Below are 18661 nucleotides of genomic sequence, written 5' to 3'. Positions count from 1 at the left end.
TCCTGATTGATGGAAACTGATAGCGATATTATTATATTTTACAACGTAGATACCGGACAGAGTGTCTAGGGAAATGGCAACGAAGGAGGAATGGTGCCACGGTTCCAGAGTTCCAGAGAGTGCCGCTGATTACCGCTACAAATGGCGATGGCGAATCAATGATAGTGCAATGTCGGACCGGGTCTCCGGGAGTTCCCCGAGACAACCTGACCCGATGGAACGTTCAGTTGATCTGTGCTGTTGGATAAGGACATTCCGCCGGTCCGGCGTACTGTTCGACGATCTCACCCACCCAAACAAGGTCCCTTTGACTCGTATGCATAAAAGCCAGGACGTGGCATCCGTGAACCGTGGCCGTGTGTGTATGTGTTTGGGATTTCGCTGCATCGAATCGTCCTTGCCGTCCGACAACACCGTCACGTGGCAGCACACGGTTGGGGACACATTATGGTGCGTTTGCTTATCGCGCCCCGGGAACTCTTCCCTCCGGGAAATGTTTCATTGTGTCGAGCTCCAACCGACCGCCCAACCAAAGGACTCACGGAACAGAACGGTGGACGATGGCGACGTCCCTGGCGATAAGATCAAAATTCATGCAACAAACGACGAACTCCCCGAACGAACGAACGATACCACGAGATCCATCGCTTTTCATCCCGCCCGTGTCGCTCGTTCTCAATGCTTTCATACTTCTGCTGGTAGGAAATAGCACGCTATCTATCTTTTCTACATCGCAGTTTTGGATTTTTTTGTCTGTGTTTGTAGATCCAGTGATTCGTTGGGGGCACTGCGATGGGAGGGAAAGCCATCTCCACCTGCGCTCTTATCCTTTGTCATGATAAATCGTACTACCGAGCGAACAGGCAACAGTGCGCGTCTTATCGGTCCGTTCGCTATCTATTGCGTCCGTGGGTAGAGGGCGCTTTTCCTTTTTCCTTGACGTACTTTTCTTTCACCAAACGTGTTGGGGGAGTTTTTGGCCTTTTATCTACTTTCGCTATCTACTGCTGTTCTTGGTCGATGTTGTAGGTCCTGTCGATGTTTTCCTTATCTTTTTCGTAGCTTTTTTTCGTGTGTAAACTTTCCAACTTTGCCGTCCTTTCGGTCGCTCTCACTCTTACTATAATGGCTTCTTTACGCTGCGTGTCTCGACCGTCTCGATCGCAGCACGGTACGGACGGAAAAAACATAGTTCCTTATCGCGCTCGGGTATATGGAAAACCCATTTTCCTCGCTGTCCACGGGCTTATCGCGCACGTTCGTCGTTTGCTCGTGCTACATCACCCCACACACACACACAGCAAGGCTGGCTTGTTTGTTATCTTTCAATCTTCTCCTCCTTCTCGGCTCCTTCCTTTCGCAAGGATATTCACCTGTCTTCGAAGGCAATACCACGCAAGGATATGGCTCGTTTCTCGGCGATTCGACCATCGTTTGCCAAAGTGCTGGCACGATTCGCGCACTATCTCATCGGGACTATCTCGTCGCCATGCTTCAAACGCTTCTATCGATTCCTTTCCACCCTCGGAGCATCAGCCGCTTCTTCTCTCTCTCTTTTCTCCCGTTTAGCACGGTACGATCCTCATTCATCTTTTTCTTACCGGACTGAAATCGGCAAGCTCTGCGAATGCCGATCGTCGACGACAGATAAGCGACCGAAAACGCGTATCGTTCCAACGAGCGGGTGGTCGAAATGTATCCTTCCAAACACACGCACACACACACACTCACAGCGACATTGGCTCGCCTGCTCACACCACCACACACACGCCAAAGGGACAGACGGATTCCGCTGCGGAAGTGAGCGTAAGATAAGCGGCCAGCGATGCATTTGGGAGCGATTCAATACATTTCCGTCTGTTTGGCGGGCAGATAAGGAACCCCATTTTGGGACGATGGTGATGAGGACAGACAATCCCTGCGGAGGGGTGGGTCGGAAGGGTAGAGAGGATGGAGGACGCAGCAGGATATATGATAGATGTGAGCTGGAGATTGCTGGAATGAATGGAAAGTGTGCGATAAAAACCCATTCTTCGGTGTGCCGTATGCATAACAAGCAATATTTGGGTGTAATTTTTATTGGGGGTTTCTCGTTTTATGCGTCTGTCGAGGGTGACGTTGGGTTTTGTGGAGTTTTTTAAGCATGTAAAATTTATTTCATTTATCTTACTTACATTCAACATTCAACCAGATAACTATTAATTTAATGCTTTAGATTTTGCTTCACTTTAAAGTAGTCTAGAAAGTTTAAGTTTTTGCGAAAATTTCTAACAAAAAAGACAATTAAATCTTACCAAGAAGAATGACATAAGGGAAATATAGGTGAAATCACCTTGAAGGAAGAATATAAGGGATGACATAATGTTGAGTAAAATTTAAGATAAAAGGACACCATTCAAAATCCCATATCAGCAAAGGAACAAAGACAAACCAGAGAAGGTAAAACGCGTTTTGCTACTCCACATCTCGTTTATTGCAGTATCATTAACTGTGAAACATTCCCCAAAAAGACTAAAATGCCTGTATGATGAAGTGCATTCTGATTTGTTTCAACGGTTTCATGTTTGGCTGGCTTTTTTATCCCTATCACACGCTTTCAATCACGTACGGATCCTTCAGATCAAAATCTGTTCCTTTCACCCAAACGAACATAGCAATGGTGCCTCGTTGAGGTCGTTGTATATTACCGACCGTGGCACGTCCCAACTTCTACGCCAAGGTAAGCATTCTAGCCCTAATCTGATGAATGGCGCGCTTCTCCAGTGGCTTCCCATTCGTGGGAAGGAAACAGTGGATTAAGATTTTGCCATCCTTCACCCAAGACTGCGCCTTATCAGCGAACACACTCATCCTGGTTGGTGCGACGAGGACTCGCGTTGGGTTGGAGTAGTGGGTGTAGTTTGTTTACGTTTACTCGCGACCAGGATACGATCAAGCAAACACTTTGAGCGCGTCCTTCAGTGGAGAGAAAACACACAAACACGCGCGCGCACACTACGCCGATGGAAAGGACATTGATAAGAGCGGCAATCCTGCTTCAGCGCACACATACAGCCACATACATACGAGCACATACATGCACAGATTGACCGAATGATGAAGCTGGTGTGTGGAAGATAAGATGAGTTGGTAGGCAGGATGAAGGACAAACTGAGACCAGAGGGGACGAGCGAAAGGATGCTGAACACGACACGAATGGTCGCGATGTGGTGCTGGGAACACACGGCAGTTCTGTTGCTGTGCGATTGCTGATACTGGAAAAGCGATATAATGTTATTAAGAGGCTATCAAAACAAACCACACACCAATACACACGTAGCAGCGGAGTTTGGTGACGGTCGTACCCTTTTCGCCGGCACCATGCCACTCGAACGGGCTCGTACGCCGACCAAATATCGCCCAGCGACGGAACAAATGTGAGGGAATGGGTTGTGTTGGGAAAACGTCTTCCATTGCGGTTTGATGTATTTAAAGTAAAGTTTTCCCTTTGTTAACTACATGAAGATGGTTTTACAATCCTTGGGGAAAGATAAACGTGTATTTGAAGGAAGGTATATTGAAGAAAACGATGGGGTGGAGTATGGTTTAATGCTCATTTATACACTATTAACGGGTTTGCATGTTGTCGAAAAGCTGCTTGCAAATTACATTTATGACAAATGTTTTATTGATTAGTAGATGATGAGAAAGGTGTTACATCGTTACAGTATACTTTCATTTGGGCATTAATAATCAGAACATTATGATCAGTAAATTTTAAAAATACTAAATCCTTCATAACCCAGCCGATACGAATCAATTAGGAAGGACTTTATTGAGTACAAATAATCCGATCCTACGTGCTTCTTTTTCTGCTTATCATACAACCATCGAAAAGCATCGGGACAAAAATCACTCCTTCGTATTACCAACACGATCACTCGCGTACTACTCAATCTCTCTCTCTCTCTCTCTCTCTCTCTCTAAACACTGTCCTGTTGTTGTCCTCGACGGTGTAAAAGAATTCCAAACCCATTTCCGACACCCATTAGTAGCCGAGGCACGAGCGGCACTGGGTGTTTCACAGCTGTCCAAACGACAAACCATCCTTCCGGAGTCGGACAGTCCCTTGCAAGGTGAAACCATTCATCCCAACCGAGGGAGTGCCTTTTTCGGGAGGACAACGACAAAGTGTCACGAGAGACTCCGGAGGGATGGCTGCCGTCATCCGGCTCTACTACTGGCAAGGAAGCGATAATCTTCTCAAATGGATCAAATTTAATTTCCGTTTCATTCTCAGACACTTATCCACACGGCGTCTGTTTGGGTGTTTGGGAAGCATGCCGAGACTGGTGAGTGATGAGCGATGAAAGAGAAGGAAAATGTCGGGTTTTTCGCAAACGCCAAGCCAAAGCAAAAGGGTGGACTCCTTTTTGGGAGCATCGAGGACGATGGTTCCTTGCAGGATGTGTTCACCTGGCCAGTAGATAAAGTGTACGCCACAACAAGCATGTAACACTTTACTTCTTGTGTGTGGCTGGCCAGTCGTTTGCTCCAAATGTGGTTGTGTGGGAGTGTATTCGCGTGTTTTATCTTATTCTTTTTGGTGCTTGTCTGGCAGTTAAAACTCGTCCACGTCGCTATCAAAACCCCGACAGCAAACGATGCAGCAGTATAAACACGGATTCAGTGTTGCTCCACCAATGGGCTGTCCGAGGGGATAACACAGGGGGAACAGGGCACGAGAGCGGTCATAAAAAATGATAAACGAATGATATTTTACATCGCATCGTGCACCTTTTTTAATCCTCTCATTTTCCATCATCATCAGCGTCATCGTCGCCATCACAATCTCGATGGGCGAAACACAGAGCGGGGTGGGTTGTGCTGAGGATGGATCATGGCTGGTATCGTTCATTTCCGGACATGTTGAGTGGACGGGACGGGTAAAAAGAGGACAAGAGGAGGGCGAGGTGGACGCGATAAGAAGCAGTTTTAAAATCATACCTTTCGGACCGCCTCGGACACCGTCGGTTGCGATACTGCTAATCGTGAAAATGGTAAATAAAACGACATCTTAATGATCACCCCGAACCACCTTCGTCGCCCTTAAAACTGCGTGTCCTTTTTTCTAGTTATGTCCTTCGAGGTCACCCTTATGCGTTGCCATAAAACGCCGGAAAGTTAAAGACGTTTTTTTCTGGGACAAATAGAACCAAAAAAACAAAAATTTTGACCCATACTGTCCTGTAATTCAAACGAGCCAGAGAGAGAGAGGAAAAGCACCATAAACGATGGCAATGAAGCGTTTGCAATTAAAATGGTAGCCAGTCGGTGATGTTTCCTCAGCGGTTTGGAAGGTGCCGTGGCGATTAAAAAGAACATTTGGTCACCTTGTGCTACGGTTGAAGTGGGAGTCTTTAATCTCTATCCCCCAAAAGAATCTCCTCGCACGCCACATTAGTGTCCCCAAGTACCACCGAAGGCAAACGAACCGGAAGGGAGGATAAGCACGGCCACCAAGCAGCACGTGTTGATGGGAGGAAGGAATTAAAAAACGCACCAACGTTGATGGCGGGATGATTTCGCTCATCTAAATAAGCAAATTGTCTCCGGCATTTGGCATGCTAATCGGTGAAATCTGGTTTAATGGTTTTCATTCCGTGTTGGGATGGGCGGCGGATAATGGCCATTAGAAAAGAAATTAAAACTGTGCGCATTGAAATTTGGGCGTTTCATGGATTGTTAAAAGAAATTCAACAATTGTTTAAGTGAATGGAATTGTTTCATAAGAAATGGTTATTTATTCTTTGTAAGAAATGATGGCTCGAGAAACTTTGATTGCAAACTTAGCTAGTCCGCATGCTTATCATATTTTAAACATTTTTATTTTGCCAAGAAAATGTCATTTTGGGCCAAAACTGATCGTAAAACTGGAAACCGTCATTTAACATTTAGCTCTCCTGCTCCGAACATAATCAAACCTGCATAATCTCCTAGATCTCTCTAAGCACGGATTTAACCCGCAACCCTTTACCCGCCCTACATTACTTGGTTTTGGAGCTTAAAAATCACTAAAAACTTTATCAACCCTTTTCCAGCCACACTGAGCGGGACCAAAGTACTACCGCAGAGTGGGAAATGCGGGATAACACCCCATCGCTGACCTTCAAAAGCCACCCCAAAGTCCCAAACTGCTGACAGTGCGTGACGTTTAAGTGTCGCGAAAAATCACATTTGCAAAGTGGCAAGTACGGTTCACGAGAGGAGGACAAGGTGGGATTTCTGGTACACACTATCAGTGTTTAGCGATCGCATTTATTCGAACCGGAGCGAGCGGCAACTGAAGTGTGAAGCAAAAAGCTCATCTCGAAATCTCCATCATAATCCCGCTGTAAAATGAGATAATGGAATTAGACAAAAAAAACTCGACTCCAACTATATGCCAGATATCAAGCCTTCAACACCACAAAAAGCGTCACACAGTTCGTGTTAAAAGAGTGACGGAAAGGCGGAATAAAAATAGGACTTCACGCTATCGCAACTAAAACGCTTCACTGTCATGGAGACGCCTAGCTGCCTGTGTGATCGATGTCGAGTTTTGCAGTTTGACGTTCGTCGTTTGTCGGATGCCACAATTGTAAACTGCATCGTTGCATGGAGCTTCTGTAGCAGAAGAGCAGAGATGGAGGCTGGCAGGCGCTTATCAGTTGGACGTATGCGGATAAGCGAGCCTTGACGGACCGACTGACAACCGTCGATATCGAGGAGACACACCGACAAAAAAGGGAATTTTCATTTGATTAGAAATGCAACCAGCATTGTGCATTCAAACAGTCGGTACATTGATGCACTGACTGGGCACGATTGAAGGCAGAAATCCGAAGGACGAGCGTTACAGGAGCAAAAACAGGAAAAAAAACTCTCAACGCGGACAAACGTGTCCATCCATCCGCATTCGGGCCGGATGTCTAATCTCGCCGAACGTCAACCGAGACAACCCTGGTGGGTGGAACCACGTCCACGTTTGTCATCACTGGGACAGGATAGAAGCAAATATCGTTTTGGGTCGGATGGTGTAAAAATGGGAAAAGAAACCCTTCCAACCCTATTGTATTGGTCGGCTTCCATCAGAGGCAATGACATTCGATAGCGATAAGTCCGTTTACCGATAGAGTTCGACTGTCGAAAAGAGTGTGATGCCGGTAGCATGTGTGTTTTGATTCGTGTTTTTTTGGTTACTTACAAGGCTGGGTCGACATGATGCCTTCTCGCGAAATCCTTTCAGTTATTGATTTGCTGCACTCAAATGTCATGGTGGAAGGAGTACAGCGAATATCCCGGTAGACGTGATTACAACCAGGAAGTTGGTAGAAACTATTCTTGAATATTCGTTGTGAGAGAGCGAGAGAAATTTCCATCCACAAGAAAGAGACCCCAAATTGACACGAGGAAAGGATGTGGAATCGACGTAAAAAATGCTTCCAAACAACAGCCCACACTCCAACACACAACACAACGCATCATTGTGCCGGAAGAAACGCGTGGTCGGTGCATCGTGGTGCACCATGAATGCATTCCACCGTCCATGGCAACGACCAACGAGCGAGTTTCAATTGATATCCGTCGAAACGTCGTCCTTCTAGCCACTACTGTTTGTTCGTTCGTTGTTGTTGATGGCGATGATGGAGGGACTCTCTCGTCGAACGTTCGATTACGAACAAACTTCTCTGGCCTTGGTTCATAGCAGTGGAAAAGGTAGAAAGCACGGTGATGTTTCATCAAATTCATCAAACCATCCATCGCTCCAATGGACGCCGGTCTGTTCGATTTTACCACCCAACGTAGCTCCTTCTGAAGGACGGGGACTGGAAGCGTTGACAATCGCCCCTTTACAATCACCCTGAACTGTACTGCGAGAGTGCACCTTCCACGAACGGAAACGAGTGTTCAATTTGAGTTGGGAAAAACGCAGCAAAGGATGCGTTCGATGAGAAATGCGTGATTGCAGTCGCATTGCGCGTTCGTTGTCTAGCTGTTGCAGTAGAAAAGCGCGTTTCTTGTGTGGTGTCGCGGTTTCATTTTTATGCCGTCCTGTTGGAGTCGTCTACTCTCAAGCTAACTGCTAACGGTCCTAAACGGTGTTCCTGTTGATGGCGCCAGTATCATTGGAGCGAAATGCAGCTGCAGTTCCCTATAAGCAATGGTTTTTCTGCATGGATTTCGCAGAATTTAGCCAATACTTAGAAAGAAAGCAAGGAAAGGGCACGAGTAGGACAACAAGAGATGCGTTCGGGTCAATTGTAATCGACCGTTGATGCACCGAACTTCAAACATCGTCCGCGGGCTGCATTGCAAGTGTGTGTCAGTCGGGACAAAAAGTGGTGACTCGCGGTCCAAACAACGGAAGTAAGGATTGTGTGCTGCGGTTCTTCTGACTATTTGCTCCAGAGAACTTGACAAATGTACGCACCGTTTAGGAAACGACCTTTCTGACCCGTTAGGCAGAGTGTTTGACGTTTTTGCAAGGCTTTTCCGGAAAAATTGCATTTCCGAATAACCTTAGAGGAATGTTGGTGATGACAGCGTTTGAAAGGAAAGTTTGATGAATGTTTGAAGAGATAAACTTAACGTTGTACGATAGTTTGATAGCAAAGGGCCGTTTTGAATGATTTACTTGATTAAAATGCGTACCTAGAGGAGCTATAATTTTAAAGAACTCATCTTGCAAGATACTGCAAATGGAACAAAGAATGTTTAGCAATTGCAAACAGTATTCAAACAAAGCTATACTCATATACGATTATTAAAACCATGAGTCACAAGAAAGTCACGAACAACGACTAGTTCTCCGTTTCTTATCAGTGGCCACAGCAGCATCACGGATACACACTTCAATCAATCGGTCGTGATGGTGTCAATTTTGCTTTAAATGACTGCAACGCCAAGGGCAAGGGAAATGGACCAGTCAAGGGATGCAACGACACAGGAAGAACCTCTACTTGCTCAAAACCCATCCTCTTGCATCAGACCGACCACCCAGCTTGTGCTTGATCGAAAAAGCAAACATCATCGGCTTGGATCGATTTCCTCTTCAAGCGATCAATCATGCCGCCGACGAGAGGAAGGTAATTGAAGTCAGGACGCAGTTTTACATCAGTTAGTGCATCAGCACAGAACGGAAACGGAAGAAGAAAGTAAACGAGACGATGTCTGGCATGAGGAAATCATGAAAAAGAGGAAAAATGCAGGGGTTTAAAATAAAAGAACGAGTGCAGCAAGATGCAACCGATGATTTGGATGACTCTTGAGAGGAGATTGTGCACTTGGTGTGGTAGAATGAGGTGGCCATCGACCGAGTCCCTTTCTTAATTCGCATGAAGCCTTTCGATTAACATTCAATCGTAGCGGTGGCCGTTCCTGCCAGTCAGCCGGAAGCGATACGCAAAGGACGCTTCATTCATGGCCACTTTACCGTAAAGAAGATAGAGAGAAGAGAGAAACAAAAAACGCTTCCGTACATTTCAGGATAACGATGTGTGAGAAAAAAGGACTTCTAAAGGGCTGGAACAAAAATCAACCCCGCAGTCTATGTGAACAAATGATAAGCTTGATGCAATGGAGCGGCAGTGAGAATTCGCGGAACCCGAGTGCTCCTTGACTGAGCCGGGCGAGAACGATTCACTCGAGATCCTGATGCACCAGAATGATTGAGCAGATTTCGAAACTTTGCTTCAGCACACACTCACACACCCATGCGCTCACCGAGAACGGGAAATCTTCATGATACTAAGCATTCTAAGGATCTGCCTTCACAGAGCCCTCCACAGAGCTGTCGTTTAGCGAAACAAAGTTTCAAGCTTCATCCGGTTTTGATTTCCCTCCACTCTGCGGCCACCGACACTCGCCCGTCCCTGCTTGGAGGCTATATTTATTCTTTTTCTTAGCGAGCTCGTGCATTCGGGTGTGTTTCTGGAAGGATTCCACGGACGTTCTCATACCGTCGTTAGAGTCGTTATCAGTGGTGATGCAAGTTCGTTCGGAACGTTCCTTTGCCCGGTTTGACGCTTCATAAAGTTCATCATCATTTCCTCGTCGTCTCATCTCCTTTCCCCTCCTATTCGGTCCTGTTCTATTGGGAGTGCATTTCTTGGCTGCAGCACGGACGGACTCTGCATCCTCTTTCTTGGAATGCACATCTTACACTCAAACACTGTGGGCGCGCGCGTGTGTGTGTGAGTGTCTTGTGCTATCCGAAGCTGCAGAGAACGGTTATCAGTGCTTCGAGCTGATAGCTCTCCTTGCCGACTTGCCAGCCTTGTGCAGTTCGTTGAATGGTAAAACAGGAAATCACTGCTTTCGAGATCCGTCGAAGCACGAGAAGTTGGAAAGAACACGCTTCCTCGACGAGTGTTGGTGGTCACCGGGGCAAGAAGCAAGACGAACCGAACTGCAAACACCGACCAGCTCTGGAGCAAGTGAAAAAAGGAAAAACACCGTTGTCTTCTTTTCCGTAGGTTGTGTCAAGAAAAGGCTCTGCATTCCAACTGATACCGAGTGGAGGGATGCCTTTCTGCAGCGATGCCTTCCTATCGTTGCGTTGCAACAGGAATCGGGATTCGGGATTGGTTCTGCAGGGGAAGACGTCAAACCATCACCAACCACAATCCTGTTTTCCACAAGATTGCACTCCTCCCCGGGGACGCATCCTGTGAGATGACGTTAAATATTATTTATAAAATTTCGTATCACACAATTTATAGCGAAAACTGCATCGCAGAAGATTTGTTCGACTGCGAACGAGATAAAAGGACACTCCCGACCGTCACTGTGTCGTACAGTTGGTGTGCCATTTCCCTTTTTGGTTTGGTCGAAATAGAGGGAAGAAGGATTGTCCCACTGTGAGCAGGAAGTGGTGTTCATGCTGTGTCATTGTTGGGGAATGGCGATACTTTTGAAGCCTTTTGGGGATGCTGATTTCGTTGCATGCTCGCTGTGGTAGAAATAGAGTTTCTAAACAGCACCTTCCTCCCAGCTACTAGCAGCAAACTGCTACCAGAGCAGTAAGCATAAAGAAGGACACCTAATCCGACATATCGTTTCTCGCTTGGTTCCAGCGTCCCACTTTCACCGGCTTCAGGGAGGGAGGGAGCACACGATAAACGACGACATTTTATTTCCGTTGTCGTAATAATATTCGGAAAGGTTTTTTCGTGTATGTGTGTGTGTGAATCCAACGCCAGAAGAAGAAATCGGGAAGCAAGTGGAGCGGGAATGAAAAATGCATGACATTGGATGTGCACCAGGCGACAGCTTTTCCATTTCCGGATGGGATCGTTCAACGATCGAGTGCTTTCCCGCTGCTTCCTTGGTTAAAGGAGAGTAAAAACACGGTCGGATCGGTTGTTTGCATAATGATGAAGACGTTCGATAGGTTCGAATTTTGACACTCCATTATCGGGAAACCGTTGGCGTTCGGATTATTTTCAAACTGCCCTGTTTGAACGATAAATGTGGATGTAACGAAGGGGTTTGGCAATGTAATCGGGTTCTTGCAGCACCCGATGAAAGTGTGGTTTTATGGGAAAAAAGGAAGAAAGGATATTACACACATTTGATGATCTTTTGCATGATCCGATGCTAGCTCAGTAGAGACCAAAATTTGTTTAACGCGCTGAACTAACGCTTTAGCTCGGGCTATAAATCAAACATTTTTTTCACTTACGTTAACGAAACAATCGATCAGAAAGATGGAACAACTGGACTAAAAGGGTTTGCCATCTTTCCCTCTTTGTCTTTCGCGCGAAACTTACCTGCAAAGAAAAAAGAAAGAAAAGGAAATAGAAAATAGGATAAATATCGAAAAGAAACATTAAATGGCAATATGACCGTGGGTCGTTCGGATTTTGTTGCGAAATTTATGCACGGTCACATAGTCGCGCAGACTCGAAGGGATGGTCGGTTACTAAAAAGAACGTCCCTATCAAAGATGATCCCTTCTCTTGGGCAATATTCCTCCCAAGACTAGTCGGAAATCGGCAATAAATTTCCCCATCGCCAACATTCCTTCGCCCTGGCGAGTTGAAATAGCGAAATCTATCATCATATCCGTTTTATACCATGGATGCCGCTGGCAGTATCTCACGGACCAAGGTTTTATAGTGATATGTTTGCGCCAGAGAAAATTATTTTTTCGTTTTAAAAAATTTATTTACTACGTTTACACTGCGCGACGTTTACAGGCAACGCTTTTCACTGTTTTATATGTTGTTAGCTTAGCAATGAATTTACTCCATTTCAGCTGTCTCCAATTCTGGTTGGTGTAGCACGAGTCGTAGTAGGGGCAATATTCGCTCGAAAGTAGGCAGCAGGGTGTCAGCAAAGTAGTAACACTCGTAAAGAGATCGTGCCGCTAGCGAGCATGCGTCATGTCCTTCCCGGCGCAATCGGGCGACACAGTAGTCTCCCTCGAGCTCGTTGTCGAATACGTCCGGTTTGGGTGCACCGAACTGTAGCTTAAACCGATCCGCAAATGGTCCGTGCTGGTCCGAATAAAGTCCTGCCCGGATGGTGAAGCATCGTAACAGGCAACGAGCTGGTTCGGTGTGCAGGAACAGCTCGCTGGATGAAGTCCACTGCTCAAAGTCCGAGAACGGAATGTCCAGCACATCGAGACAGAAGTGCATGGTTTCGGTGAGTCGCTCGTCGCTGAGCGGTACCACCTTGGGACAGTTGAGCAGTTCGCCGTACTGCTGCAGGTAACACTGGAACGTCTCGAACGCTCTGCTGCACAGGTCGTCTTCTACCGGTGCTTTACGCTCAATGCAACGGTACGTTCGATTATAGTAGTCTGAGTCACTGGTGTCCGGCATGAAGTACTGTGCTAACACGTGCTCGTTTAGCGTTCCGTCCGACTTCCACCATTGCAGAATCAATCCGACGCAGCGAAGCATTTGCTTGGTTTTGGCATCGTTCGAATAGTTGTACATGAGGTACTGATATAAGCGATGCTTTGGGAGGTTCAGGTAGGTTACACACTCGTGCTGTGCTTGCACAATGCTCTGAACGATCGCACCATGTTCGGTAAAGGCAAAGGAACAAGCCGTTAGGCCAAGTGACACGAGAGCTCCGACCAACAACCGAGTGGTGAACATGGTGGACAATAACTACGACCGGCTAGGGTTAAAAGGTTTTAGTTTTATAGGTGAACTTAAAGCAGTTGCTGTAGATGTTGTTGACCTATGCACGTGATTTGTGGCATAAACATAACGGGGTTATCTAAGCAGCATGGGAACGGTGTGTTAATGTATCTATCATCACAGAAATGAATATCCCCGGAAATAACAACCGTATTGAAGGAAGTGTTTTTGCGCATGATAATTGGGGCGAGGAAACAGTCACGGAAGTAAAATATAAAGCGACAAGAATGTTACATGCTGGGCGAAGCTCTTGGGATAAGCTGAACAAAGAAACGCCAAGTTTGGTTGTTTTGATTTTTTAAAGATAGCTGTGTTACTTGGTATTTTAAATATTATTTACACCATTATGTTTTTTTCACACGGAGCTCACCAAATCCTTTGAGTTAATTCACCAAAACTATGATTTGATGTCCCAAGCTAAATAATATTTAAGCCACACATAAACGTCAACATTCCATTCAACATCATTCTTGTCATTTATGACTCATGTGGTGACTCATAATTCAAGTAATAAAAGCCGCAGTCTACAATACATCAGGCTTATCGCTCACATTTCGTCCCGTTTACCTTCACCACCCAAGTTAAGCCAGAGGGTCTGGTTATTTTACGTTTCATTTGCAACAGGTTTGTAATAAGCCTCAGTCGAACCAGGAAAAAAATGTTTCCCTAGAACCTGTTGGTATCAGCTACAGCCTACAGAAACTCACTCTCGGTTCACGGGCGGTTGAGCGTACTGAACCATGAAACAATGCTTGTGGGCACCGGAGTTGCGATAAACTGAAATCAACCGCCTCCAAAACAGCCATTTTAACAACCGCATATGTTTCGTTGCCAATATGCGTAATGCTTCAACTCTTTTGTCCAAATATGGGGACACTACCGTGGTGCCAAGGCTTTTGGGATGTCTTTTTTTGGTCTGGTCACCTATAATACTGTTGCATCCATTGGGTTGTAATTAATTTGCAATTGATATGGAATTTTCCTCATCAACGCCTTTGCTCAATGGCAACGAATGGTATATTTTGAATTCCAGCAGGATTAACCGGTGTTAGTGTTTCGATGGAGATAATTATTGATAACGACAAAATCATTTATGTGAATGCGTTGGCTTCAGTTTCACAATTGCATCACAGCATTAAAACTCATCAACAATAGTTTTTAGATTTACAGTTTTTCTCATGTTTGAAGTCTTTTCTACAGCCCACTTGCTACAGAAACTCTTCTAAATGCAATTATTTTTGCTGTCCATCAATGCTCCCTGACCCCTGCTTGAGATGGCCATCAGTTGGTCGCAATTTATTGCTCTCCGTAGCAAACAAAAATTACCTTCAGCAGAAATGATGGAAGGATTGTTTGTTTTCTGGTGACACTTTCAAATACCTTGCTTGAGACGACGGCCAAGAATTGTCAGTGTTGTAACTCAAAGCATTTCACTCCACGAGCGGCACTGGTTGGTTGTGGTCGGTAGAGATAAGCGACCGACCAACACCCAACAATCCCTTCCACGGGTAATTCTTTTCTTTTCGCACGTTTTGCTTCCCATTTTCACGCGCTCACACCCGATAAACCATCGTTCGATTATGGAAAAGCGGTAAAATGTCACAAACTCAATCGATTGGTCCAAAACTTTCCACCAACGGGCAGACCCCAATTTTTTGCACTGTCAATCGTACCAGGAATGTTGCGCCACTGCTGACTGTACAGTGATATCGGCAAGCATGTAAATCAGCCACCAAACTCAGTGAAGGTGGTGCGAAGGTGGTCTAAGCATAAGATTTATGTTCCAGCATCGATATCGTGCTGACGGCGGTCGCTGTCAACGGCAGCCTGTGCAACCCTTTACACGGAACTCCCAAAACCACGTATACTCTCTGATACATGGAAAAGGCAGAAAAAACCGATGTCTATTCAACGACACTAATCAAAATCTGGTCAACCAGGTGGATAGATTCCTTCGGCGTCTGTGCACGTTCGTTGTTGGTTGTAATCGTTCGCGTTGGCGCTTGGATGATAATTTATCACCATCGGTCGTGAGGAATGTGTAACATAAGCGTTTGTAGCGTGGAGATAAAAAGTGTATTTGGTGTATCTTTTGTTAAGGTTTAACTGATGTGTTGTTGAAGGGGAAGCTGGTTTTACTGCATTAAACGATGGGATACAATGTGATGGGGATTTTTTTAACACAAACTGAAGTTGATAAGTCAACGACATATGTATAATTATAATTACTTTTACACGTTCATGTTATCACAAATGAAAAACAAAAAACAATATCGCACTTTGATGGGAAAATTTGGAATTCAATACGTCACTCTTGATACAAGCCATATTCAACAACAACTTCAACTTTGCACCTCTCGCACAACCTGAACTGCTTGAAAGTGTTTGTTTAGGCCTTGATCGCGTGCAAAGTTGCGCTGTACACGCGATTGGGGCGGTGCTAACCATTGCGACCGAATAAGCAAACTCTTTTTCTCATTCGCTTTCTGAAATGCTGTGCTTCAACGCTCACCATCGCCATACTTTCAGTCGGACAGTCTGTTTTCATCCGGTTTTGGTCGGGGAGGTAGATGAAAGCTTTTTTTGTTTGTTGGTGCGTGCAATCGTGTACTTGCTTTGCTCTTTTGTTTGCTTCTTCCAGGCTTCATTGAGGCGAAACAGCTTTTGGGTTCGATCGTTTACATACCAAACGGTGGAGTAACGATGGAGTTCCTGATCTTTTAACCAATCGGAGCTCTGCGTTCAGATCTTTACTTTCTTGGTAAAAAATGTGTTTGCACGTAGCAACATATCGGATAGTTATTATTAATAATCTTTCAGCTGAAGGAGATTTTGAGGATTCGAGATCGTATTTAAGATTTCAGTTAGAAACCCAAACCTACAGTGTTGGGAAATATTGCTTCTCTTTATTCACATTGTTCTTCACAAGACTTGATTTAACATTCTAAACTTTTGAATACATCACATGGAATTATCTTCGATACAATTTTGAAATTTGTTCAAGGATTTTCCTCAAACATATTTTCTTTCCTAAATCATTAACATTATCAACCTAAGCTCTGCGTCAGATTATCTTTTCGAAATATTTTAAGATTAATCAAATAATGTTGATAGCTTTAGACACTTTTTTCAAGAGCTTGCGTCAGCTCCAGCTTAATCTCACTCTTGGTAGGCGAGATGGAGCCCAACAGTCAGCTGCTTAAGGATTGAGGGCGGGATTTACTTTAGCTTCCAGTTGCTACTCTCGCCCCTCTCGCCATCGTCCAGAACAAACTATCACCGGATCACCATTTGCGATCTAGAAGAAGGGGAAGCGTGGTGAAGCGTGTAGGACGAGGAAAATAAATCCCTGATAAGCTTTCAACGCAAAGGTAAGCGCGTATGTACGTGAGCGTAGTTTGGGGAGCACTGCGAGAGTGATTTCATAAATCCCGAAGGTGGTTCTGGCGGGCCCAGATCGAGCGAGCGGAGCAGAATTTCCGTAATTTATTGCTTTAAGTGCTGTATGCCGATAAGCAAACTGATATCATTCTTCTTTTCCGAGCGCCATGGGCCAACCGACTTCAACGACGCAAAGGAGAGGTCCAGCAGAGGCTCTTCGTGTTGCTGCCGTTGAAATCTTTAGTTTTGTTCCGTCCACTGGACAGAGTGGGATGTGGTCGAAAGGCAGACAAGAAAAGGAAGGGTTGAAGAGATAAGTCAACGAGTAAAGAGAGGGAGAGATGATATGGTCCAAATGTAAACCATTTTTCGTCGGCTTAGGGATTGCTGATCGCGACAATATATCGCAAAATACCAAATTGTCGCGCCAACGTACCCCGGACGTGGTGACTTCATGTCCCGTTTTCCATACTGAAGAGAAAGTAAAAAAGTCTGTCGTGTGGATGCCGAACAAATGTGACCTTTGGCCAGTTCTGCGGTGCTCGTTTAATGGCGCCAATAGAAGATAAATTGTTCCTGGTCTTGGACGATTGTATGGCCATTGTTTCTTTGTGTAACAAATAGTGGTAACTCTCATGATTGCTGAATAATGCTGCGCATTCCTTAAGGTAGTTTGAGTAAGTTCTCTGATAAAGAAATCAAAGAGTCATCCTCAATTTCCGTAAAAGCAAAAGTTTACTATCCGTTTACTTCATTTCCAATAATGCATTCAACTGATTAGACGTTTCGCTAGCACTCTGTCCCGACTTACCAAAGAGTATGATTCATTAAAATCGGATTATTAATTAGCACGACCCTGCTCTCGAGCTAATCCTATCACAACGTCAAAGCTCCGGGCAACAGTAAAAGGTTTTCGATTTCCCGATGGTCCAACATCGTGGTCCATTTAGTTAAGCTATCACACATCAGCCTTTGTATCGAGCCGTCACCGCCACTGGGACATCACCGTGGAATAATATCTCCCCACCACCAGAAGTCAAGGACCTCTGGCATTAGCACAACCACACCGAAGGAAACGCTATCTGATAAGCGCCAAAGAAAGAAAAGCAGTTCAGCAGTCATGGTCAGACTGATAGCATGGTCAGGGCTTGAAATAAGCTCTCGTCCAAAAGCGTCTCCCCAATCAGTACGCTCCAATCTAAGCTGTGTGACGGTCAAAAACCGAACCAAAAACCAACCAAAACCAGCCATTTTTCGATGTGTGCAGATTGTAGATTTGGCCTGGTCCTGGTTCCGCTCCTATCAGTGAACGGAACAGATGAACTGGCCGGTCAGGGAGATTCCAATACCAGTGCTAGCAAGAGAAGAAAAAGCTAAATAAAATAAATAAAACCACTTTAGATCGTATGGTTGCGATCCATTAGGTTTATCATGGCGCAGTGATCGAACGATGGAGCTTGGCGAGACTTGGACACGTCGGAGGCTGTCGAGGAGGTTCGCCGACTGTTGTTAGTCGATTTTGGATTGTGTCGACAGACGTTGCTAACAGTTAACGGTCGGTTGGTGGCGTGAATCGTAAGCATTACGCTACTTACATCGCGTTGAACATCCTCTTCGGCGACGGTACGTCGATCGTTCTGATGATCTTTATGTGCGCTTGCTATTCGCGCGCTTGACCAAGACCAAGCGTCCCTCGAATCTTGCCGATGGTATCACACGGGACAATAAAACTGCAGTAAATTGACACACCGAAGCTAATGAAAGTACATGCGTTCTAGAGCTCTGGTGATGGCTTGTTGGTCTGATGACCCGAAACATGACAAAACAGGCAATGAAACAGGCTTTAACGGTTCATGGCGAACCTTTTTCGGAAGACGTTAAATTACTTTATGATTTAGTCAAGGGCTGTATATCATGTAGATTGGTAACTATGTCATTTAGTCAACCAAACTAATCAAACAAAGGATATTCGTTGAGCTGTTTGGTAAGTAAAACAAAGTACTTCCAATTACCTTTGATCCACACAAGAATTTTTTGAATGAGATTCATGATACGCTAGAAATATGACTTAATTCTATGCCTTGATCTGAACGATTATGTAC

At 45.2% G+C, this 18661-nt stretch overlaps 2 protein-coding genes across 2 annotated transcripts in view; both read right to left on the bottom strand.

Moving 5' to 3' along the window:
- LOC120959803 (zinc finger protein ush) overlaps positions 1-18661 on the bottom strand; it is a 135060-nt gene that overhangs the window by 74793 nt on the left and 41606 nt on the right. The gene's annotated exons all lie outside the window — the stretch shown is intronic.
- Positions 12267-13411, bottom strand: LOC120959810 (general odorant-binding protein 45-like). The gene has a single exon (XM_040383465.2). The coding sequence runs from the start codon at positions 13131-13133 to the stop codon at positions 12267-12269; it is 867 nt and encodes a 288-aa protein (XP_040239399.2). The 5' UTR covers positions 13134-13411.

The sequence above is a fragment of the Anopheles coluzzii genome, chromosome 3, assembly GCF_943734685.1.
Source record: "Anopheles coluzzii chromosome 3, AcolN3, whole genome shotgun sequence".
NCBI classification, from domain to species: domain Eukaryota; kingdom Metazoa; phylum Arthropoda; class Insecta; order Diptera; family Culicidae; genus Anopheles; species Anopheles coluzzii.
Note: the sequence above shows the minus strand (reverse complement) of the source record. Positions and strands in the feature narration are given on the sequence as shown.

Excerpts from the sequence above, each read along its gene's own strand:
- LOC120959810 (XM_040383465.2), bottom strand. The coding sequence starts at position 13,133 with ATGTTCACCACTCGGTTGTTGGTCGGAGCTCTCGTGTCACTTGGCCTA.